Raw genomic sequence first — 25,092 nt, forward strand, 5'->3', positions numbered from 1 at the left:
AAGGAGTAACATTTTACATTTTATCTCACTAGCTTTTAAAATTATCATTAGTCGTTTTCTCTCCTTTTTTAATGCCGTGCTGTCGTCCTTCGGGGACAAATAAAGTTGCACTGTGTAGACCAAAGTTCATAATTAAAACATGCAGACTTTCTGAAGCTCACATTTGGTGTTCAAATGTAAAAATAACAATTTCCTTAAAAGACGAAATGAGAGTTAGGTAAGATTACTCGATTACTAAAGAACTCGAGGTCTTTCTTGTTTTTGGAGACACAACTCGAGGTGGCAATTGTGAAAGTCATTTTCTGCTTTCTGCACACAAACGGCATTTCAGGCCCAAAAAAAGACATTGCTCTCCTCCCCTGTCATTCACCCCATCGAACCCTAAGTCAAATCTGTCCATGTTGTTTCAGTAGAACCAGACAATTTGTTTTTAAATCAAGGACACTGATCATGGAGCTAAACTTGTTGCTGCCATATTATTATTTCAGTATTATGTAGTGTTCACAAAGCTTAACATTTCATAATGATTAACACAAGATTCTTTCCGCTTCACATCTATTCTCATCTCTTGGTAGCGTTGTTGACGGCAGATAAACAAACCAGCTTCTCTGCTCGAGAGGACACAGAGGCCTGTTGTCATATGAGAGCGTGTTTTGTGGCGACACATACACATACATACATACACACATATAAACTTCTCCGCCGTGCACAAATCTCTTTATCCTGGCACAGGCTGTTCTCACATGTACCCACACACTCCCCAGTGACTCATCTAAAATAACACAAGAGGCATATCAAAATAGACAGTAATACCCTTGTACAAATAAACGTTTGGACCCGGCAGAAATAAACAGCGGTCAGAGGGTTCGGTCTGTGGGCCGTGAGACTGAAGCGCCTGCAGCCTCTCCTTTAGCTCCTACTGTTACAACAACAAACCAAACACATGGGCGACCATGGGGAGCTCAGCATGAAAAAGCCGAACAGCTCTTCCGTATGCCTCACAGGTTGATGAATAATGTTTGCTTTTAAACCTTGATCCGATTTGTGTTAGCAGTAGTCAACATGGCACCACAGCTGACAGTGGTCTAATGTGCGGATTTGTCTGAAAGGATTCATTTGGGTTTAGAGATTAACTACTTTACAAAGAGTAAAAAGAAAGAGAAGTAAAGTAGGATTTCTAAAATAGTTGAGTCTTTCTGGATTATCTTCCACAAAACAATATTAAGAAAGGAAATTTTTGGATTGCTGGAATAAAGTTTCAAGTTTGAGTATCAATACATCAGCATCATCCCTTTAATTCTATGCAAAAGTAACCAATCAGGAAAGACCACAAATCTGCAGTTCCTCAAATTGCCACTTGAGGCATTCTCCATCCATCCATTATACATAGCTTACTTCCATTCAGGGTTGCAGGGAGTTTGAGTCAAACAGTTTTCCTGGGGTGAAGGATGGAGTACCCTTGGCAAATTGCCAGCCAATAACATGGCTGACATATGGGGTCTGTTCCATTTCTGGGGTTGCTTCCTCAGGAGTGCACATTAAAAACCAATTACATCACACAGGGTTGAACTCTGTCCCAGTTTGAAGACTCCTTCAAATGCACTTGACAAATGCGTCCTCCTTACCTCTGCCTTCTGAAGCATCCTTCGGACAAGTGCATTACTCGGACACGTGGTAGCCCACCAGCTTGATTGACCTGGCTGTGCAATGAATCTGGAGATATGTTGGGCCATGAGGGATCGTGCACCGTTCATTGTCTGGGTCGTGGAGGAGGAATTTGTCAGCTGTATTTGAAGGAGAATTTGAACAGGGAAAGCTTTTGATGAAGCGCTGTGATGTAATCAGACTTCAAATGCACCCCCTTAAATGAGACATAGGGTTAGTGTTTACTCACATGTACAGTCAATTTAGAGTCAGACATCAAGCCAAAGAGCATGCTGTTATATAATGGGAGGAGGCCTTAAATCTCCTATCTCATGTTAATGCATAGGACATAACAGTACTACAGAGTAGCTTAAATACATTTCTTTACAGTTTTTTGCAGCCTGGAAATTGATCCTGTCCCTTGTTTATATCAGTCTGCTGTCACACATAAACTTTGGTTCAAGTTGATGCACTGATGCTGTCTTAATGTTCAGCTTTAAGGTTTGCTGGAATGAATGGCAACTAATTTTACAGGTAAAAAGATGTTCATATTTCTGTACCAACATGCAGTATTAAACTCAACTGAAATGTAAAAATATGACTCGTGTCCAGTGTGAGAGTTGTTGTACTCTGTTGAAGCACTCATCACTCCAAATATGATGTAACATCCTGATTTATTGTTTGTGATTCATTTCCGTGCGTTTTTCTGGCGCAGATATCAAGCAGGACGACACAAACAAATTGGCAGATTTAATATTCTAATGACTGGGAGAGAAAAATCCATGAATCAACCAAGGGCTCTCACTAAGTGTGGACAAGCTTACTTTATCTGACAATCAGTTCTGGAGCAAACGTAAGTACATTCTCTTTAATGTGACACAAATGTCAGGTACTTTACTCAAGCATGTTCTCAACAATATTTAATCGGCATATTCATTGTTTTCATCGACATTATTTTACAGTTTGAGTTCCTTAATATGCTACAAGATGAGATGTTTGCTTTAGAAAGATTACAGAACGGACAAGCTTAATACAGCTTTATGATACAGTAAGATGGTTGATTGGCCAAAAATGGAAAAGCAATCGTGGTTAGGGTTTGGAGGGTTTAACCCTAACCCTTTTTTATGAGTCATGAAACAGAATTGGAAATATCCTCCTCAGCAGAAGGTCTGCCCTGTGATGTATGTTATGTATGCTGACGAGCAGCAGACAAACCTCCGTCTGAGGAGACTCATCTCAGCATCCTCTGCTGGGCCTCTATCTCTGTCCCACTGACTGATGGATTCTGAAGGCAGCTAAAGTTAGCAGGCCTCAGAGTGTGTCTCATCTCCGAGTGAACACTGTGTGCTGCACTTTTCCTGCTTACTCAGACCTTTATCACAGCAGACATCTTTGGTCCTCTTTGCAGAAACACACAGCTGTTAATGATCACATTACAGATGCAGCTAGATGGAACCAAACAGTCATTAATTGGATAGCTTACAGCTGTGATTCTGTTACTGTAGCATGGAGAGAATTCTCTTGTAAAGAGGCTGGGTCTTTAAGCTTCTGTGAGTAATCTAACTTACCTAACATGTAAACATGTAATTTGTTCTTCTTGATGTGTAAAAAAGAATCCACAGTGATTGTTTTGAAGTGAACTACAATCAGGCTTACATGCATACTTTCTTCTAAAAGTTGTATAATATTAATAACAAGAAAAAAACCTCATCTAAGAGCCCTGAAACAGAACATATTTTAATTAATTCTGTAATTATATCTCTACTAATCAGAGTATAACCAACAATTAAGGCTAAAATATGATATTTATTACAGTGAACAATATGAGGCTGAAAATACTGCATGTTAACGAAATAACACTCTGGCCAGTATCGAGTATGTTTTATGTTTTAGTAACAGCAGCTATAGTATAAAAAAAGCTCTGAATCAATAAGGTACTTTAAGGTTGATAATAAATATTCACTGTTCAGTGTACACTTTCAAAAGTGTATTTCAGTGATGTCGGAGTTTTAGAGACTTTTTTCACATTTGTGTAAAAATGTGGAATTTCATTGTTTTATTTTAAATATATTGCATTTTTTATTTTAAGTCAGCGACATGTTTAAAAAAAATGTGACGGAGGCTGATGGCAGATTGGCTGCCATGTGTTCATCTAAGTGAGCTTGGCAGTATGCTGACAAAATAATCTATCACACCGAGCAGGGGGCATCGTAACCCATGAACACAACGCTGAAGGAGGGCGAAGGGCGAGCTGTGCATTCACAAACAAAGGTTTATAAAAGTAAGGAATATAATATGTCAAACCTCAGAAGATCTTGTCACTGAAGTTTTGCCTACACGGTTTATACCATGTAAAGGTACCTATCAGAGTGCAGAGTATCAAATTATGCGTTACAAATGTGCTATAAGACCCACTACAGCTTATTGATCTTAAGATGCTATTGTCTTTTTTATATTAAGCTTGAAGAAAGCAGAAGAAATTATAACAGAACATGGCTAAATACATTTTAGTGGGAGATGTATTTTGCTGATTCTGTTCTTTAAAAAATTAAAAAAATCAATGGTTTAAATCCCAAATGAGGCACAAAACTAACAGCTCCAGAGCAGTATTTCAGTCGTTAGTTCCCAAGAGCTGTGAGTGGAAACAACATGATACAAACTCCCTGTGTATATTGTGCTGTAAATGCATGCTAAATGTGAAACCACTTCAGCTGTAATCTACTCAGAAACAACAGGTCAGCAGTTGACAGACTTGTTAAATGACAGAACAAAATTAAAAAGGGACCTTTGCTTGTGATGTTTTGTTTGACATTTTGAGCTGTCAGCATGGGCGCCATTTTCACAGGGAGAAAACCATCTAAAAATCATACGGTGCAGAAATGCATCTCTTAGTGCTGCAAAGCCTACAGCTACTTCTGATCAGTTATAATACTCATAAAACCGAGGATTATCTTAATTAAACCATCATAGAAATATAACTTTAATGACATATTTGCACAGTTCATTATGATATTGCGCACTGTTGGCACAAAATGAGTTTTCTTTTATCATAAAGTCAGGCAAATTACACTGAGGATGATTCATTCTGACAACACAGTAACTTCACAAATAACTTCTTCAGCAGACTGGTAAGTTATAAGTGAGCATTTTTGGTCTGAGAAAGGTCTCACATCCATCTGGATTGTGAGAACTGTTCTGGGATCTGTCACTTTTGATCTCTCCTCCAATAACTCACCATTAAGTATCTGCTGTCGATCAGAAGGGTCTGACTAAATCAAGTGTAGCACCTCCATCTGTGGGTCCTCCTCCTGCCGTGACTCAGAACAGGCGCAGGTCCCCTTAGTTCAGGATGACATACACACAGCAGGACAGCATGCTCAGTAAACAGGTGTCAATTACAGCTAAATCAACTAATTGTGCACTCGTGTTTCTTTTGCATCATGTTTTCATGATGCTAAATCAGATGTTCTTGCATGAATGCATTGATCCCTCTTTCTTGAAGTTGTAATGGGACTTGTAGCGTTGTACAGGAGCTGGCTATTACATCGTTTTAAAGGGGGGACGAGTTGCTTTCTCAAAATGAAAAATATGTTTATACAAAGGTTTGCATTTTAGTTGGATTCAAACTTTTCAGTCCTAGATATATAATTTCATTTTGCACCTATTAACAAAATACCGCTGCACAAAATTAATAATTGATTAAACGCTAGTAATCTGCAATTAAAACATAGTAAAAGGGGCTGCTGGGTAAACCACAGAAGATGTGTAAACAATATTAAGTGTTTTAAAGATGCTAAGCTAACTAGTGGAAAGGTACAGTACTTCCAGATGTTTTCTATTCAAGATCATTTGTATACTTCTGATGCTCACCTGGTGAAAAATTAACTTATTAGTTCTTAATTATTCAACAACTTATAGTTACATGTAGCGCTAGCTCTTGTAAATGACAGATAGGGAAATAGATTTTGATCACTGATGTGTTAACATGTGATGTGTTTTTTTTTAAGTATTAAAGAAGAGAGGGATTTTTAATTGACCGTCAAACATTTAAACAGATTCACTTTGGTACAATGTCTCCATTTCACAGAAGTTCAAAGACGTTTAGGTCTCGTCCTGAAGAAAAAGCTGGTTGATTTTATTTAGAACAGACAATAACAAGCTCCTTTGTCGTCTTATCTCAGGTGCTGAAAACATTTGTAGTGTTTCCTCTGAAGTAAGCCAAAATGAATCCCACAGACAGTGTTAGAGTCACACACCCACTTTTTCCTTGTTTTATTCAGTGATAAATAATTTCCTATGATCATAGGCTTTATGTGAAGACATCCGATCAAGGCAAGAGACAAATTAGAGGGCACACATTGCCACCATTAGAAAATAATAGCTGAAACAAAAAAACAATGAGGTAAGAAGTTCTCTTTTTTATACATTTGTGGTGCTTCTAGTTCTGTTACCTATACTGTTGAATGCACAGTGCTTTCTAATACAGAGATCCTGCCTTTTTGTGTCTGTACATTATTAAACAAAAACAGGTCATGGCACAATACTCAAACCAACCAAAGACAGGGCGCTGCAGAGAGTAAAGGTCGCAGTTTACATCATCGGGCAGAGAGTTAGAAAAGCCGAGCAGGAAACAAGAGATGCCAAACAAACCTCCAAGACGATCAAACGACGAGCTCCGTGATTGGTTCCACACACAAACACACACAAGAGAAAAGTGTCAGCAGGTATTCGTTCGTTTCGCTCCCCGTCTATGATACTTCAAAGTAAATGTCTTGGCTTTGAAATCGTCTTGTGATGACTGATGAGTTGAAGGGTGTCTGTAAAATTGTGGACTTTTAATATCGATCTATCTTGTCCACTCCTGTACTGGCCTGATAATAAATCCATCGTTTTTGATCAGTATCTAATCATCAGTAGTGATATCCATTCATCTGTAACTCTGAGGTTAGATTGAAAATAAGAGCTACGAGCAGATGTTCTGGGAATCCATCAATGTTTCCAACTTGTTAAATGAGAATAAATTAAATCTAAACTCAGAAAGAGTAGTGACGGTGCACATGGACTGTGTATAAGAAGTGCTTGACTTTACTTATTGAACTGGACGACTGCTTTGAGCTGTCCATATTTGACACATTGGAGATTTTTGAGATTCATTCCTTCAGCTCTCGTGATGACGAAATGCTGAGAAAGCATCTTCTAAATCACAGAGTAGTCAGAGCTTACAATATCTTCTGCATGATTTGTCTATATAGTCTCACTGAGATTAAATAAAATACAACATTACCATCATGCCTGGTTGAAATTGAGACCGTAACATTCTTGGATTTTTTTTCCTTTTTTGTATCAATAAATCAAGCTTGAAGCAGGGTTGATATCTGGTGAACTGTCTTTTACAAACCGTGGTGTTGCCCCCTGTTGGCCATCACACAGAATGCAGGTTTAAGACACTGCTACATCCGCCTCACGTTTTACACCTGAGGACACGATCACTTCTTATAAAACAGTCCACACAGCCTACAGAGCGTTCCTGTGGAAACAGCAAACTTTATATCTGTGAAACATGTAGTTAGTGAAAAGTAGCGTTTTAAAGTAAGTGAATTAAAGATGCTTTCACAGGTTTTTCTGAGTGTAATAAGATACTCACTAAAAAAACAGCAACTTAAATGGTAAGTCAAAGCCCTAATATCTGCATTGAAACAGGATGTGTGTCTGACGGCTGATAAAGTGTGCGAGTGTGCGCTTCACAATCACGGCCTCACAGGCAGCACACTGAGGCACAGCCCCATGCGTGGACCGGACCTGCAGTCCTGGTGCCTCCACTGCGTCTACACAACAAGACAACAACGGCTCCCTCCCGCCTCTTTGCTTTTCTGTCCTACATTAAAAAGGAGAATACCACCAATATTCAGCGTCCACAAATGCTATTCTCACACTTCAGGTAATGTTAGTTTTTTGCGTATAAAATGTAATACTGTCTGCTATAATTAGAGATACTGAGTGAAATGTAACACCACAGTAATGTATACCTCTGAAAAATACCATGAAAGGCCTCTGCCTGCGGTTATACTTAGAGAGCATTACTATCAATATAAGAGCTGTGTTCATGTTCTCATCATCATTCTCTGAATTCACAGTTTTCTAGTTATTGGAAAAGGAGGTTTATCAGTGTCATGGCTTTAGCTTAGCAAAACAGCTGTCTACAAGCTAAGTTTAGTTTTAAGTAACATAATGCAAGCTCTTAAATTGAGTGGCATTCTCCTTTATAGTAGCTCCTGTTTGGCTGCACAGGGAGCCCCCCCCCCCCCTGCTGCTACTTGTTCCCCAGCTGCACCTGGTTGGAGATGAAGATTCAGCACACCTGCTGCACCTTCCTGTGGTCCACAGCTGGTCCCACAGCTGCTCTGGACAGACCCACACCTGGAGCCTTGTGAAGTAACAAGCGTGAATAAATCTTACTCCGAAGCCAAGCTGGCAGACCCCCCCCCCCCCCCACACACTCCCAGAGTTCCCCTTCAAGAATCAAGTTCAGTGAACCTCAGTAACACTCAAGCTACTTCAGTAAATTACGGCAGGGGGCAGAGGAGAGAAGAGAAAGAAAAGTAAACACAAAATGTACAACAACAGAAAAACACACAACTGAAATAGCTAAGAGGAGCCAAAAATAGTGACCGGAGCGGCTGTGACGGCACAGATGTGTGCGGAGGGCAGCGAGTGGGTGGGCGTGGGGTCAAGTTGAGAAGTGGCTGTAGTGGTCCTCAAGAAATGTGTGCCAGCATTGTGGCTGCAGTTGCCATGACAGCGGCACACAAAGCACCCTTTTCCAACAGATCAACAACAGAGAGACGGGCCGTATTTGAAACCAGCAGAGGCAGCGTGCTGCGTCGCTCCCTCTCACACTCCTCCTCCCCTCTCTGCATCCACGCCTCCTTTTAGTGCTCCTTTGTCCTTTAACGTTTAGAGTCGTTAGGTCCTCCAAGGTCCTGCGGTCCCATGACACATAATCCAAGACATCCCTGTTTGGCCTTCGGGGCAGAGTTTGTTGTCTTTGATTTTTCAGTCATTGTGTGTGTTTGTTTTTTTGTAAATCCCATCAGCTTTCAGAGCCTCCTGTGTCGCTCCAGAGGCGGGCACGGTCGTGTCCTCAGCCCGGGAGGCAAACTTTGCCTGCAAACAGAAGTCCCACTATGGTGAAGAAGATGGAGAGGACGAACAGCACGTACGAGGAGCCGACCACCGTGTTGTTGGGCAGTTTGTACGGCTGGCCTCCCACCTCGTTGATATAGAAGCCTATGGGGAAGATGAGCGCCGCCATGCAGAACAGGATCACTGCGGGAGGAGAGAGACGGTGAGATCATTTTAGTTGAAATATGATTCATGGCATTCTGTACAGACTGACAATTATTCTCTCGTGCTTTTGATCATCTGAATCCCACGTGTGAGACAAAGTTATAATGAAGACAAAATTAACCTGCTCATTAAAATCAGTGAAACAAGCTTCAGTCATACAGCACATTTTAAGGTCGGAGCGATGTTGGCCAATCAGAGTAGATTAGCGGCTCTGAACCAATAAGGCTCTGCCATGTTTGAAAATGTTGTGATATGGCTGCTGCATACTCTCACACAGAGAACACAGCTATTAGCCAAATTGCCAGCCTCAGGGATTTTTACCCTTATTGCACCAGCCGTAAATAAAAAGCATCCCGGCAAGTTGCAACAGGAGGTTTGATGAAAGAGGAGTCACACATAACAGGCTCATGGTATTCACCCTGAACAGCTCGAGAGGCATTTAATGTTACTGTAAGGTTTCCACATTTTTAGATTAAATGTCAGAACTTGTACATTTATTATGACTAACTTTAAAGAGTCAAAACCGAAATAATCTGAGTCTCAGCATAAGCAACATCTGGCAGTTCATCACTTTGTTCATCCAGACGACAGAACGACAGACTCGTCTCTCATCTCACACACACAAAAAAAGTCATTATCTGAAAAGAGACAAATGAGAAGTCATCGTCATCGTGGATGCTTCTGAACTGTGAGACTCCTCAACATTTATCACAGTGCAGCGTCGAAGGCTGAAATCTGTGATGTGATCGCAGAAACAACAGAGACGAACAGTACACGTTTTTAAAGAGCACAGATCACACACCAAATCAAAGCACAGAAGATCGCTGCAGCTGCGTTATTATTCTGAGGTTCGTCTGCCAAATGACATCCAAAAATACTCTTAAAGAAAACGACACAAAAGACTTTAATTCATTTTCACCATCCTTGACATGAACTTGTAAATCCAGAAAAACACAACCCAGAAAATACAACATGCACAAACACTGCAGGGATTCTCAGCATCACAAGCTCATAATAGTCAGTATGCAGAGGCCCATTTATTATTAACGTGGTAAAACTACAGGCTTTATGAATAAAGATCTGCTCTCCTGTCACTCAGAAACATTAAAAAGTGCTTCGTTATCGTAAACTTGGAGTGAAGCCTCTGAATGAGACGGCTCAGCTCAGGTTGGTGTACCGACGACTTTTTTGATGAGTCACTGTGGAGAAGAAAAAGCTGCTTTTAACCTTTCTCTTCTCTTGTGTCCAAATCTTCAAATGTAATATCTCAATGTTCACTAAAGGAACATTTACATGACGAGGCACTTATCCAACTTCTAGTTAGAGCTATAGGAAACTACATCATCAATATCCTCACACATGGCTTCCTCTAACATCTCCATCCCAAATGTTTGTCTCGTCTTTCATGATGGAAATTCTATTTCAGGATGGGACTTCCTTGCAGCGAGGAAACAGGCGGATCGAAAGCTTGTAATCGGATTACTAATTTGCTTCTTTAAGCTTGTAGAGAAAATTTGAAGCGTGTTAATCAGCCTGAAGTGCAAGAAAGAGCTTATTTATGGCTCGTGAAGAAGCATTTGTTGAAACTTAAGCTGCATGCAAGTACTTTCAGATTGATCATGTTAATCTGTGTTGAGCTCAGGCAGAGGAGTTTGTTAAAAAATTAAATCATCAATCTGACGGATGCTTTCCAAAACCCATCTTTCCAAAACCCATCGAACCATATATTAAAAAGGACAACTCCAATCTGAGCTCTGACTTATTTAAATTGACTTTTAAGTCTCTTTTATGTCCTTCTGAACAGGATCCTAAAGACATCAGAGTTTGACTGCTGAGTGGACAAAACAAGACACTTCAAACTTCACTGGCAGGTTTTCACAATCTAGATCCAGAATTATTCAGGTTTTGTACTTTGGTATTTCTTCCTCTTTGTCAAATCACTCCTCATAAAGTAACTGACCTCTACTAACAAGGTCGAGCTTCATGAAAGTTTCAGACACGTTTGGCCCTGAACTGATGCTGATGATGCGTTTAGCGCTCAGCCTCAAGAAGAGTGACGAGGTGGCAAAGGTCTCAGAGTTCATTTCTTTTAAACCACATCTTTCTCAGCTCTCTCCAGGGACACAGGCGTTTCTATTCAACCATGCATTCACCTTCAACTCCATGCTTAACTGGCCTTTTACATTTTCTTATACAAGCTGGACAACCAATGACAGAGTTTCTGTCAGGTCTCAGTGGTGACGTCATTAGAAGTAGGCTGGTTTTCTCGTCTCTTCTGTGTCACTTGAAGATGTTCAAACTGAAGCACTGGGTCCACAGTGATGTTTAACATTAAAGCAAACTGTCAGACTCCAGCACAGATCAATGACTGAGTCGGCGTCATGTACTTTAAAAGAACTCGATTCAAAGAGTACAGTGAGATGTTTGAAAGCAGCGTTTCTTCCTGCTCGGATTCGTCTTTAGTCAGACACTACACGGATAAATGTGCTCGTGTTTAACCCCCCTGGTGTCGGCATGGGACACCATTTTTAGCTTCCACTCACTCAGAGCAGCTCTCAAAAACCTCACTGACGTTTCCTTAAATAGTTTGGCTATTTATGCAGCTCGAGAAGTCTGTAGTAGCGTAATGGGATTCAAAGACATTTTGTGGCTTAAATATTTAACAAAAGGTTGGATGATGTGGATAAAATCCTCTGTGAGAAGCTGGTACTGGATTCAAGGAAAAGATATCTTTGTTTGTAGCTAAAGTCACAAATGCCTCACCACTGTTTGATACTGGTGCTGTCACCACTCTGTCCTTCACTTGCAACATCCTAATTCAACTTTGGACATAAGTGTTACAACACCTGCGCTGCCCGCTGTACTTATTGTAAAAGACAAAACATGAAAGCTATCACATAAATCACGACGGGAGGAGTTCGTACGTACACAGTCAGATGTGTGTGTGTGTGTGTGTGTGTGTGTGTGTGTGTGTGTGTGTGTGTGTGTGTGTGTGTGTGTGTGTGTGTGTGTGTGTGTGTGGGAGGGTGGGGTGGGGGGGAGCCAGGAATACGTTCCTCAGCATTATTCCTGCAAGCTTCACCACAGAGTTAATTGAAGTGCAGCTCACGGTCCGCTGCTTCTCTTAAGTGCCCAAACTGATGACATACGCTGCCCTGCTCACCTGCTGCTGGGGAGACTAATAACTTCAAGTAACTGCCGAACACTTCAGCAATATCCTTTGTATTTAAATAAAAGGACTGCAACGACCAGTCGATATTATCGATTACTGCAACCAACTCAAATATTTGCTTGTTTACTTCATGCAAAACGAGGAAAATGTTCTCTGGTTCCAGCTTCTCAAATGTGAGCAGCTGCTGCTTCTTAATATCTGCAGTGATTGTGAGATACATTTAACTGCTGCTCATAAAGGACACTGAGTGCAAAAAACGTTTGGTGGCCTTTGTAGATCAAACAACGAAAAGGACAAATCAAAGAATAAAGTGATATTTACAGCCTATATTGCTTCCATGCCTGTAACCCTTCCTGCTTCTCCAAACTTAAACCGACCTCAAACACAGAGACTCCGACCTGGATCAGGTCTTTGAAGGTTGAATGTGTTCACTCATGTTGAACAGAGCAGCAGATGTCTGTGTCAGACTCGGGGAGGGTGAGTCAGGGCAGAGCGTGCAGGAAGAAGTCTAATCCATATGTTTTATTCTTAAATCAATACAAATCGGTTTTGTTTTTTTGGCTTACTGGCAACATTAATCAAATAGATGAAAACACAAAAGAGGCCATAAAAAGCAGCTACTGTAAACTCTGTGCAAGCAGCAGAATCCTCATCACACTGAACTGAGTTCACACGCTGAGGCCATGCAGGGTGAAGTCTGTTTGGGTCTCATTCATTTGAACATTTTCATCCTGGTACGCAGTAATGTAGACACTCTGAAAATATCTGCAACGACCTCTAAGAACCCCTCACACTATGGGGCAGTGACGCAGTGCATTATGGACAGTTTTTTTTCTCCGTAAACATTATAACTCCTGCTGTGATGAACATTATTCAGATGGGACGAGAACAGATGAAGGACTGTAGATGTCAGTGTCTGTTTGATAAAGGCGCTCCTTCAGCACAGACCCTTTTATATTTCTGTTTTGTCTTTAGAAGGAGTGGACACTTCACACACTCATTTCATAATCTTGTTCATGACATGTTTAGTTTCTATTAATGATATATCTATGATCATTCCAACTCTAGATCCACACCCACAGGTGACCGGCATACCTCTGTGAGTGTGTCCGTGTGCGTGTGCGTGTGGAGACAGAGGCCGGTCTGTGCAGGTCATACAAAGCTTTTCATTCAGGTGCCGGTGAGCTGAACCCCCCCCCCCCCCCCCCCCCCATCATCCCACTCTTCTTTCAACCAACTTCACTTTATTTCAGCTCCACCACTTGTGTCTTTACTTTGGCATCCTTCTCTTTGCTCTTGACCTCTACAAACATGATTATTCACTCCGCCTGCCTTGTTTACTCTTCTCTTCTAAAGCCCCCGTCCGTTTCTTCACTTAACCTCTCACCCTCTCCCTCAGCTCGGCTGAAAGCAGAGCGCTGTTCACCATCAGAGCGTAAAGGAATAAAAAGGTTCACACTTCAAACCTTTAATCCCGCTCCCTTACATCAAACAGGTTCTTCACATACTTGAGGATCTCAGGATCATTAAAGTGTCCATTAATGGCGTTTCTTCAACTATACAAACTGATTTATTTTATTTTCTCTTCTCTCCTGAAGACAAAAAAAAAAAAGTCCTTCTTCTGCCTCTCACCTAAAAAACGAAAATTGCCCCGCCTCAAACCCTAATTACCTCGCCTCAAGAGATTACCATTATTCTGAATTAAATCTGGATGAAATAAAAAGCTGTTCCAGTAACACTACCTCTGGCTCAGCAGGACAAGACTGACGATTTCCCATTGTTGCCACGGCAACCGCATCACTTTCCTGCGAGCGAGCTTGTTAAACAATGACTCGGTGCCTTCCAATTTAGCTGCACAGTTTGTGGAGGGGCGTCGGATTTCCGTAAGGTGTTGACAAGTGATTAGGAAGAGATATAAAACCTAATGTGTTGAAAATCTGGAGGAGACAAATGTACTAAATAAGGCCCCGTGAAGGTTTAATTTACGGCTGATCACACAGATCACTCTGTAAATGTGTGTTTGAGGCTGTCTGATTCTTCATCATAACTCCATCCTCCCACGCAGCCCTACCACAAACCAGCACAGCCACAGGGTTGGGGGGGGGGGGGCTGAGTTGTCGTAAACTGCTTAAAGAGCATCTGCACAGAAATCAGGATTCAAAATAAAAATAAAGAGATGCCATATTCACGGTAAAGAGACAGCAGCAGCAACACCACAGAAATGCCTACAACATAAGCCGCCCACTCAGGTACCAAAGGAGCTCAATTACTCGACAAATCAGCTTCAGGGAGCAAGAGTCGTCGCCATGTAGCGGGCAAAAACAACATCTATATTTGTGCAAATTTATGCAAACGACCGCACACACACACCCACAGGTTTTCCCGTCACTCACGAAACACAAACACACAAAAGGTCCTGTGTATAACGCCAGAGGGTTTGTGTCACACTTTATCTACTCATCTAAATTAGCAGCGTATAACTGGGTTAAGACCAATTTTTCACACTGATCCAAACTCCTGTCTTATCCTTTATTATTTTGCCCTAAAGGGATGATGTAAAAAAACAAACCTAATGTGGCAAGAATGATGCACTAAAGGTTATTTCAGGGCGGATTCAGTGAGACAGAAGGGAGAAATACTTCACTCTGTGTTTGTGCGTCACTCACTGCCTGTAAATGCGATCCAGCGGGCGTATTTGGTGGCTTCTCTGCGCCAGTGCGACGCCACCAGCAGTCCACAGGTGACCGTGAGGGAGATGATGCCCATGATGATGAAGAAGAGTGTGGTGACCCACTCCGGGGGCAGCCGTGGAGGAATACAGGTCCTGTCTCGTCCGTGGATGGTCTGGCATTGCCGGACTAGACCGACCGTGAGGGCACCTGAAAGAGACAATCAAAGTTATGAAGAATTCTGTTTCTGATTGATCAGTAAGATCATCGTTCATCAAGCACATTGTCTGAATATAAGGATTAGCAACTGACACACAGGGTCCCCAACTCAGTTATCCACACAAGATAATGTATGTACTGTATCCGTTCTGGCTAAAACAAGAGGACTACATCTTCAAGAGGGCCACTTTGCCTATAGTTGGCATAAAATTAAGAAAAACTACAAGAGAAAAAACCAAAGGCTCACACTGGAGAAAGCTTCTAATGGGAAGACAAATTGGTGCCTCAAGCCCTGAAAAGTTGCAAGGATGTGAAAGAAGGTTAAAAGAGTGAAAAAGTTAAAAAGGTAAAGGAGGAAGACAAAGAAAGAGAAGCGTTTCTAATTTGTCACCAGTTCAGTGCTGGCAAAGAGCTGGGGAGTCGCTCACTGGTGGGCCCAATTAAGTTGGAAAAGATTTTTTTTTTTTTTTTTTTTGCACCTTCAAACTGAAGGAGAGAAAATAAAGGCTAATTCAATCCTGCCAATTACTGCATCCATCCCACACAGGTATGGCACGCAACACGGACTCACAGTCTGTTAAAAGCTGAAATGAAAAGAGGAAAATCTGCATCGAGTGTTTAGAGGCTCAATATCTTCATGCTGTACAACCCAACATGACTTTGTAGAGTTCTGATCCGTCAGACAGGAACGCTAATGGATTAAAGCCTCACTCTGAGTCATGAGTGGAGCTCTGCGAGCACTCAGAGCAGGAACATGCTCTGTTGGTGCAGCAGCTCTGGAGGGACGCCATTCAATTAGAGCGCGTCCTCCAGGGGACTTTCTACCTGAGTAAGCAGAACAGCAAACAGATCAGTCAAAGCTCTGCTGATCAGAGGTCTCGGACAAAAGAAAGGCACGCTATGGAGGATGAAGGTGACAATTTGAAAAATAAGAGGGGGTGAAGGCATGAGGGCTCTTAAAAGCGCACATTTGGCTGATGTGCAGAGTGAGGTCATCGGGTTACGGCGTTTTTTTATGCGATCCAGTCCTGTTATTTTAATGATCGATAGTAGTGTAAAGTAAAGCTTTCCTCACACCCTCCAGTGTTTCCTGCACATGCACGATACCTGGGCAAACCGTCCAAGTACATTTATGGTTGCACAAGTATATATGCAACTGTGTATGACATCATGAATGTGTGCAGCTTGGTGCATGTGCACAAAGATGCACAAAATGGGGACAGATGAATGAAGGTGAGAAACAGACGAGGAACAGGAGATCTTTAAAAACACGTTTCAAACTGTTCAAAATAAACCCCATGCTGCTCGTCTGGATCTAAATATAGCCTTTAAAGGCTTTTAAAGGAAAAACAAGGACAAACGTTCTTTGACATATTTCAAACCTAACCTGAAAAGAAAAAAAACATGTTGTGGTAAACACCAACCACAAACCCAGCAGTTCACCGAGCGTGTGTGGGAGACATAAAAGCTCAGCAGTGGCTCCGCAGGTGGGCGGCGTGTGCATGAGACAAGTATGCAAGGCTGGATCTCAGAAGGTCAAGCAAGTTAGTTGCTAAGTCTCGCTCCTGAATCCTGAAGCATTTCCTAATCTGTCTGCTGTAACGAGAGCTGAGTGACACGGACCACAAATCAGAGCTCCACATTTTGAAACTTAATTTGCAGTACACATCTCGATGTTCCCCTGCAAAGGAAAAACTAAAACTACATCACCTCTAAGTTTAAAAAAATTGATATGTTGCCCAGCCATTGTTTTTAACCTTTGAATCTTTTCACTTTGGATACAGGATGAAAAATAGCTCTGAATCCAAACAGAAAAGAAAAGGTCCAGTGGGAGAAAAGCGCTCTTGTTTGGCTGAGGCGTGGTGGGTTCTGCAGGCTGTCCAGAGGAAATCCTGCCCCCCTTCATGACACGGAGTGAAAGCACTGCTTTTACAACAACCCTCACAAACAATGCCAGCGGTTCATAACAAAGGCCACGGGAGTGTGGACATGTAAGTGAACAGAAGAAACCAAGGGCTGTACGTATCGACTGTAACATATAAAGAATACCTTTCAGACCGCGCACACACTGCTACCGTCTTTAGGGATCATATTTCATTACAGACTAAGAATAACTACAAACGGATGTACTCTAATTTTATCTTATCATGGCTTTTCATTTCTGCCCGTGCAGAACACTTGTGCAATAAAATCAAAAGAGATACTATGAAGGTCATGGCCTGCGTCAGGAATGGTCCTCGAACGGCTCACACGCTCACTCAGAAGCTCTTTCCTGAAGTCAGCTCGGCACTAAAGCGTCACCTTGAGAGCGTTAAAAAACAGGCGGGACCGTTGCCGGGAACAAGACAAAATGAGGCGAAGGTTTGAAAGCTGCAGTTAATGGCACCTCTTTATGATCATTTCCCCCGGATCCTCCGGCCTCCCGCTGTTTCACGAGCTCTCTGTGAAATTCCTGCCCGACAGCAGGCAGGCACGCCACGGCACACAGATCCAGGTAAACAACACAACAACCAGGAAAAATCACAAACTGTTCTGGCTGAAGGCTAAACGTTCAAACACAACTGTTGGTTAATGCTACATCATTTCAACCTTTCTTTAAATATTCAGGAAGCAGGTTTGGTACCCCAGACACATTTGATAACAATGATAACACCTACACTTCTGTTATTTCTGTAAGACTAAAAACAGCAGTGACAAGCTAAGTTTAGCTTCGCTTGGCTTAGCGTAAAGGCTCGCCCTGTCTAAAGGTAACTAAATCAAGAGGCATATGTAAAGCTTTCTTAAAGGGATACTTCACCCATTTACATGAAGCTGTGTGTCATTAGAAACATGGTAGTAGTGTTGAATGGTCGTGAATCCAACCCTCATTTTGCCCTGAGACGAGAAAAATGTGTTTTTCTTTGCTTGAAAGTTGCAATTTGACGCTTTTTGCATCACATGAAGAAAACTTTCATGTAAATGGGTGAAATATCCGGTCTGAATAATCTCTATGATAACTGATGTGTTGGTGGGGTGTTCTGTTGTAGTCCACTTTTTTGCTGGTTTCCAAACAAACAAAGATCGGAAAAGAAACCTACCCCCCCAGGACATTTTGGACATTTGGACATAAAACAGGACATTTTGGTTTCTCAAACAAATTACTTACAGTGCTTTAGTAAGTTATCTTTAGAGGTGCTGGTAGGTAGGTTTTGTTCCTTTTAGACATGGCCAGGCTAGTCTTTGAAAAGCCTTTGTTTTCAGTCTTGCTGTTAAGCTAAGCTAAAGTAAGGTAAAGAGCTGTATCCAAAGACAATACAGACAAGACATCATAAAACAACGAGACAGATCACTAACGCAACAGCTTCTTCCTAAAATGTAATTTTCTTTAAAAGGGGGAACACACTGGAGAGAGTACGAGCTTCGCCTCCAGCACCATGAAAAGACGCAGTCTAAGTTACGGTCCAATTAGCAATAGGTTTAACAAATCTGTCCGTTTGCGTTCAGTGAGAAGGTGACAGTTCAGTTGGGAGGAATAAAAAAATATTGCACAAAGAGGTCAAACTGAGGGTCAGAGTGATACGGAGGGTCCTCGCACAAAAAGGGGGCTAATTCTCCCGCACCCCATCACATCCTGTTATCCTGCAGCCTGCTCATCTCAGCGTGCCTCAGCCCAAATGAAAGGAAATGAGGTCTGTGTCTGCTCATCCTCAGCATGATGATGTTGCCATTAGTGGAGCCTTGGGGGATGCAGCGGTTTTAAGGCTCTGGAGGGATGAGTCAAACGGGCCTCTGAACTGTGGTGGTGGGCGTCAAGCAGAAAAAAAAAAAGCTTATTCTGCCACTGATGCTCGAGGTTTTCAGAGCGCCCACTGACACTGTAGAAGCACTGAAATGCAGCTGCTGAACACAGCCCAAACTAAAAAACAAAACATTGTGGACAGACTCGAGGGGAATGAGTGACATTCACTGGAAACTAAAAAACATCTAAATGACACCCAAAAGATCCCATCTGTACCGATCCATACTCAAGCACGTTTCCCCCCCAAGCTGCGCCATTCCACCTTCACAGCACGACCAGCAGTCACACTGCATCAGGACGAACTGCGCCTGAGCGTGATTACCTCTTGGACAAAATACAGCACATGCATATTTAATGTTATTATGAAGCGTGATCAGTTGAAAAACAGGCGGACTCAAGAAAAAAAAAAGAATTATAAAAGGGATGAGCAGTCGAGTTTGCATCTGCACATCGGAAAACAACACAGAGAACATGACTACTTTACTGGCTTTGAGACTTTTTCTGAGTCACTTTAATCAGCTCCAGCCTTCAATTAATTTAAAAAAATTAGAGATGCACGATCTGAGAACAACCCGGGAACATGACTGCAGCTTCGTGACTTATTTTGAATCATGTTAGTCAGATAACTCAGCTGTCAGCGTTGTGTACCTGCATAAAGTGTACCGTGCTGAAGCACACCTCTCCACAATGAGCTAACGTCAAGGAAGTGCACGGAGCGGAGCGGTCACACGGGCCAAACTCGACTTTAGGGTTGAAGCGTGCTTGGGCACAGTTTCGGATTTCCAGTGTGACCGCACCCTTACATTACTCATCTACTTTCATTCAGTTAAATCCAATCTAACAATGTCATGAACTTTTGAGAACCAATGTTAATCATGGAAATAAATCTAAATGCACGTTCGATCAGCACACTCGGGTTATCGTACTCTCTGGACTGCTGGCACAACATGATAAACAGGACATGTATTAAAGATAGACGCTCAACTTCACATTTAACAATCCTAAAAATAGACTAAGTTAATCTTTTAAAATGTAGAGTATTCAAAGTCCCTTTAGTAGAGAGTAAAATACTGCTGATGGAAGATCCAGAAATGACTCTGGATCCTTATTTCTTCATGTCAAAAAATGTTGTGATTCATATTTTGTGCCATATTGGTGGATAAACTTTTACAAATATGACTAAAGGTGTGAGAGTGCGAGAAAGGCAGAATGCTCTGATGTGTTTGGACTTGATTCAGTTGAATACCAGAATTGCTGCATTTATCATTTCTTGAAAGATATCCATGTAGGTTCTCGGTCATCTTGTCATGGTCATTTGAAGTGTGTTTAAAAGGTCTTGAAGACGTTTCACCTCTCTCCTCCAAAAGGCTTCTGTGTGTTCTATGTGTCTGTTTCTTATCATGTACATGGTACTATGTGCACGTCTAGTTAATACATGTATTCTGCCATGAGGGGAAAAGTCTGGGTGTGAAGATTATTTATAACCACGACGATGACACGATGACATCAAGATGATTGTTCTTGTAGCTTCACAAATTACGGCTCGTTTGAAATCAGGGCGACATCTTCCTGTCATCACTTTCACACCTTCGCTTCAACGGACACTCTTTTATTTCTGATTCTTCTCGCAGCTCCTCGCGTACAATAAAACACTTTGGGATGGAATCACAGGCTAACGCTAAGTCAGAATGATAAGTGTTACACTCAAGTAATGTTTTTATACAATCTCACACTGATGACACTGAAAAAGGGAAATGAGCCAGAGCTACCAGAGTTAAAGATGGGGAGGCTAAAAACACACCAGCACAGTTCAATTCAGCTCATTTTGAGGAATGGCTCCTTTTAGATGTTGAAGTCAAACGTGCAGATTTTCACGTCGATCCTTGATAAGTTTGCCCCTACCTGGATGTGATTAAGCATTTCTGACGTGTTTTTTAAAGGTTTCGGGGCAATCGACTGCGGTGACAACTATCTGTGGGTCTGGAGATTCACAGCTGGAGTCTGACTCTGCAGGAATAATGGCTTTGTCTTGAAGCTCAACACAGGAAATCAACTTCAGCTGTTGTTGCCCGAGGATATCACACTGAAGTGAGGACAGCGTCACGGATCCATGCTCCGTCTTTAGTGCTGAGGAACAGCTTCTCTGTCATCAAAAGGGCAGCATCTTTATGCGTATAAAATCTCCACATAAAGGATTTATTCTATTATCATGGTGGAGTATGACAACCAGCAATAATCTGGAGTAAACGTGTTACACTCGAGCATAAAATAGTTCTGATAAACTCACAGAAAAAGTTTTGATATAATCACTTCACCAAAACAGGAGGCAAATGTCACACTTCATGAGCAAGATTCACTTTAATCCTCGCTGACTGCCCCGAGGAGCATGCCTGTTTCTCCACGCTCTGGAGTACAAAGACAACACGCTGAGCTGCGCAACAACAGCAGGGTGTTGAGCACCGAACCCCTCTGATAAGACGACGACAGGGAACCAGCTGACTGAAGGTAACACAATGAGAGGATTGTTCAAAGGCTCATATTCAATAATAACTTCAAACAATCATTCGCTGGGCTCCACAACAAAGTAGAAGATAATATTGTGAGCCCCTCATAACAAATAGACAATATATTCAAAACAAGTCCAAACCCTGCAGAGAACTGTGGGTGGTTACATCCTATTAGGCAGGATGTCAGCTGTAATACAGATCGAACCATCAGCCGCTTCACATCCAACAGTTCAAAGAGACAAACAATAACTACTTTAAAACAGAGACAAAACAACCTGAGCTGATCATAAGCTGTAAATATTAATACTAAGAAATGTGTACGAACATTTCATCAATGATTTAATAGTTGTAGGTTCTTTTTAACCATCACTTTTTCTTTATTCACTGATCATTTCTTCATTTCCTCCTTTGGGTTGCTACAGACGCCTGACTTCTGTTTACATGTTTTATGAAGCAATAAGATAATTAGACTAACAATGTAGCATGAGAAATACACTCAATGCAAACAGAGAATTTAACTTTTACAGAAAAAAAATCTTCTGTAAAAATTGAAATCTGTTTTGCAGGGGGGGGGGTGTTTGTAACTTCTCACGGCCATCAGAGAGGAGCAGAAACAGAGAGGGGAAGTGAGGACAGAGGTGGAAGCTGGTCTCTGCCTGACACCTACGCTGCAACAACACTGGAGAATAAAAATAGCTACGCTTCAATTTTCTGTTCCTGCAGGTACAGAGAGAAGCTGTGCTTATCATGGCAGGAAGTACATGTGAACTCACCCAAATACAAAAAGTGTATTATCATTTGCTCTCCAGTTGAATCAAATCGTTTTAATTGGAGACTTTGGCCTCATTTCATACGCATCCTATTATTATCATTTTTTCAGACTGCTTATTCCATTAAACAGCCTCAAATGGTATTGGTGGATGAGGGACCCTCCCTGACCTAGTTACTAAGCTGTCATCCTGCAGAGCGAACAAAGAGGAGCAGCTGTCTATCAATAGCCTGAGTGTGTTTTCAGGGCTGACACAAATAAATCTGGAGGACGAGCAGCACGGGTCTCAGTTGAAAACCAGCAGGGATGCCACTAACAAGCACCTGCAATGCTTCCTCAAGTGATTCTTGATTACATCGATCGCATAGAGGTCACTTTAAATGTCGAGTCACCAGTGAAATACAGGAGCGCAATTACTTTAAGTGCAAAAAAAGACCCTGCAAAGGCGCTTAATCAATTTGTTGAAATACCTGCAACTAAGACAGATGTTCATGAAGTATTCATCAGTTGATGCAGTTTAAAAATAGTGGATGAAGGCCCAACTAGTTTAATTTTCCAAACCTGAGACTAACCATTAACTTTAACCATTTCTTTTGATCAGCACTTGTTTTACCTTTCACTGACCAAACACCTGACCAACTATCCTAAACATTAACCAACAACAAGAAAGTGTTGATGTGCAAATATTCATCATGTAGTGGAGAAAGCATTTTAGGTTTGAGGAGTTAATCAGATGAGCGTTCACTTTCTCATAATAATTAGAAAAGTTGGCAATCAGATGACAAGCTTGATTTAGATTCACAACTAATTAAACATTGTCGTTTTATGACTGTTCAGGTTATCACGTTGGAGTGTGTATGATATTATAATGGGCATCTCAACACTTTAACTCTGCTGAGGAATTAAAGCCATGGAAATAAAAATACATGGAGCAGATGTCCATGATGAAAATCAATCTTTTTACTGTCATCATAGAGTTGCTTTTTGGCGGTCTGAGAGTCTGTAACAAGGGAGAAACAAACAGCTCTGGAGGGACAAAAGACTTGGCTGTGGATAAAACCCGCCAAACAATGAAACACATCTTTGTTGTGGAGATTATCTGTGACGTGGGGCAAGAAATCCTGCAAAAAAAAGGTCACACAACATGCAACATCAGTAGTTTTCTGTTTAATTTACCTGCTGATTCACCAGTGTTGATCCAGTCTGGGTTTGCAATGCTGGCTATTGCAAAGATATCTGCAGCCAGAAACAGACAACCTGAAATGATGGTTAGTTTATCCATATTGCCAACTGGAGATGGGATGGAGAAAAGGTGGTGGTCGTTGTCCGTAAAGCGACCCCCCCCCCCCCCCCACACCACCACCACCACCACCCCTGGGTGCTGTTACCAGTCTAACCTCGCCACCCCCCCCCTTCAGCAGGATCACGCTGTTGTGGTTCTGCTGTTCATTTTGCAGCAAAGTTAGCTTCTCGAGAGCCTCCAGCTACAAAGGGCGAACAAACCACGCACAAAGGCATCACATCTCAAAAAGCCCCGTCGTAGAACCAGCGGCGTAAACAAAAGGTCACTCGGGGCCCGTGTGTTGTCTCCTTGATCCGTTTAGCAGCAGCAGCAGCATCGGGTACAGCTGCGGCTAGCAGGTAGCCAGCTAGCTATTTCCCAGATTCGGGCTCGGTGTGCCGAGCTGCGGCCCAAAGGCTGCTCGACGGCCGAGACCGCGCTACCATTTCAGACACAAAGTCCCACAGAAAGGCGGCAGCGTAACGAGGAAAAACAAAGCTCCTGTCGCTTCCCAAACACAGAGTTTGTATTTCTCTAACAAAGGTCCAACGTTAGCTAGCTAACCGTGCGGAAAACGAGACCCCATCACCGTCTCCTGCTCGAGCTCCTCCGCTGGAGAAGCATCTGGTGCTTTCAGTCTGTTAGCCAGCGAGCTTCTTCCCCTCCTCCTCTTCTTCCTCTTCTGCTGCAGGAGGAGGAAGAGTGTTCGCTTGTTTTAACCCAGAGATGACAAAGGTGACTCCAGAGAGTGGACGTAACACGTTACTGTTGTGTTTCGCAGCCGTGTGTGCTCTCTGTTAGCTCAGTCTCTCCTTCTGCCGAATGACACAAGCGAACACCCCCACGCAGCGTCACGCGCACGCGCACACACGCACCTATGCATGCACACGCACACACAGATGAAATCGTGCATTCACGTGCTCTTTGGATGCTCGGAGTTCCCATCTTGACGAGTAGATGGTCCAAATTATTCTTCAGTTTATACTTCAAATTGTGGGAATAACTTGGACACCCATAAAATGTGTATTTTATTATTATTATTACTTAATAATATAAATTACTATAAGCTGACATCATTAATGTGATAAACTTAAACTTTTTAATTTCGAAATCAGAAACAAAATATTTTATTCTTACCTTAATAAATTATAAAATTCTCAAATTTACTGTCAGCCGTCGTGTCTCGTCTTTGTGAGTTGTTGCTGAGATTTAAAGGAGCCTTTAGATTAATCTCTCCAACTATAATAATAATAATCATTCGATTATTACAACTGCACATGAACTTCACGTTCTTAAGTGGAAAAATATCTCTATGGGTATGTCCTTTGTCAAAATAATGTAAAGTCCTTACTGTTGGAAGTAAATTGATCAAAAATTCATCAAGTAATTTGAAAAATAAAATAATCAGAGGTTTGAGGGATGCTTGAAGATATCAAGGTAATTATTAAGGTTTGTCTACAAGCAACAAAAAAACAAAACGGGTTTCTTATCCCCAAATTAAGCTTTGCAAATACTTTACAGACTTAAATCAGCTCTAAAATCCAATATTATGTTTCAGTCAAACTTTAAATTTCTCGGACTATAATTTCACACATTTCAGCAGATTAATGAAGTAAACAGGATTGTTCATCTACTCTATACCATTTACATTGTAGGAGACAATCACCTTCATCTGGAACATTTAAATGCTTCTTAATGAATCTGC

General features: G+C 41.8%; 1 protein-coding gene across 1 annotated transcript; it reads right to left on the reverse strand.

Annotated features, from left to right (window-relative positions):
- Positions 1-5,886: 5,886 nt before the first annotated feature.
- mosmoa (modulator of smoothened a) lies at positions 5,887-24,307 on the reverse strand. Its single transcript, XM_079367005.1, has 3 exons — positions 23,282-24,307; positions 14,830-15,042; positions 5,887-8,970 (listed from the first exon to the last, which is right to left on the reverse strand). The coding sequence occupies exons 1-3, from the start codon at positions 23,385-23,387 to the stop codon at positions 8,786-8,788; spliced, it is 504 nt and encodes a 167-aa protein (XP_079223131.1). The 5' UTR covers positions 23,388-24,307; the 3' UTR covers positions 5,887-8,785.
- Between the last annotated feature and the right edge of the window lie 785 nt (positions 24,308-25,092).

Source organism: Symphodus melops, assembly GCF_947650265.1.
Source record: "Symphodus melops genome assembly, chromosome: 17".
Taxonomy (NCBI): Eukaryota; Metazoa; Chordata; class Actinopteri; order Labriformes; family Labridae; genus Symphodus; species Symphodus melops.

Coding starts and splice junctions, on each gene's coding strand:
- mosmoa (XM_079367005.1), bottom strand. CDS start 23,387: ATGGATAAACTAACCATCATTTCAGGTTGTCTGTTTCTGGCTGCAGAT. Junction 15,043..23,281: donor CAACACTGGTGAATCAGCAG/GTAAATTAAACA, acceptor TGTCTCTTTCAG/GTGCCCTCACGGTCGGTCTA. Junction 8,971..14,829: donor CTGGATCGCATTTACAGGCA/GTGAGTGACGCA, acceptor CTCCTCCCGCAG/TGATCCTGTTCTGCATGGCG.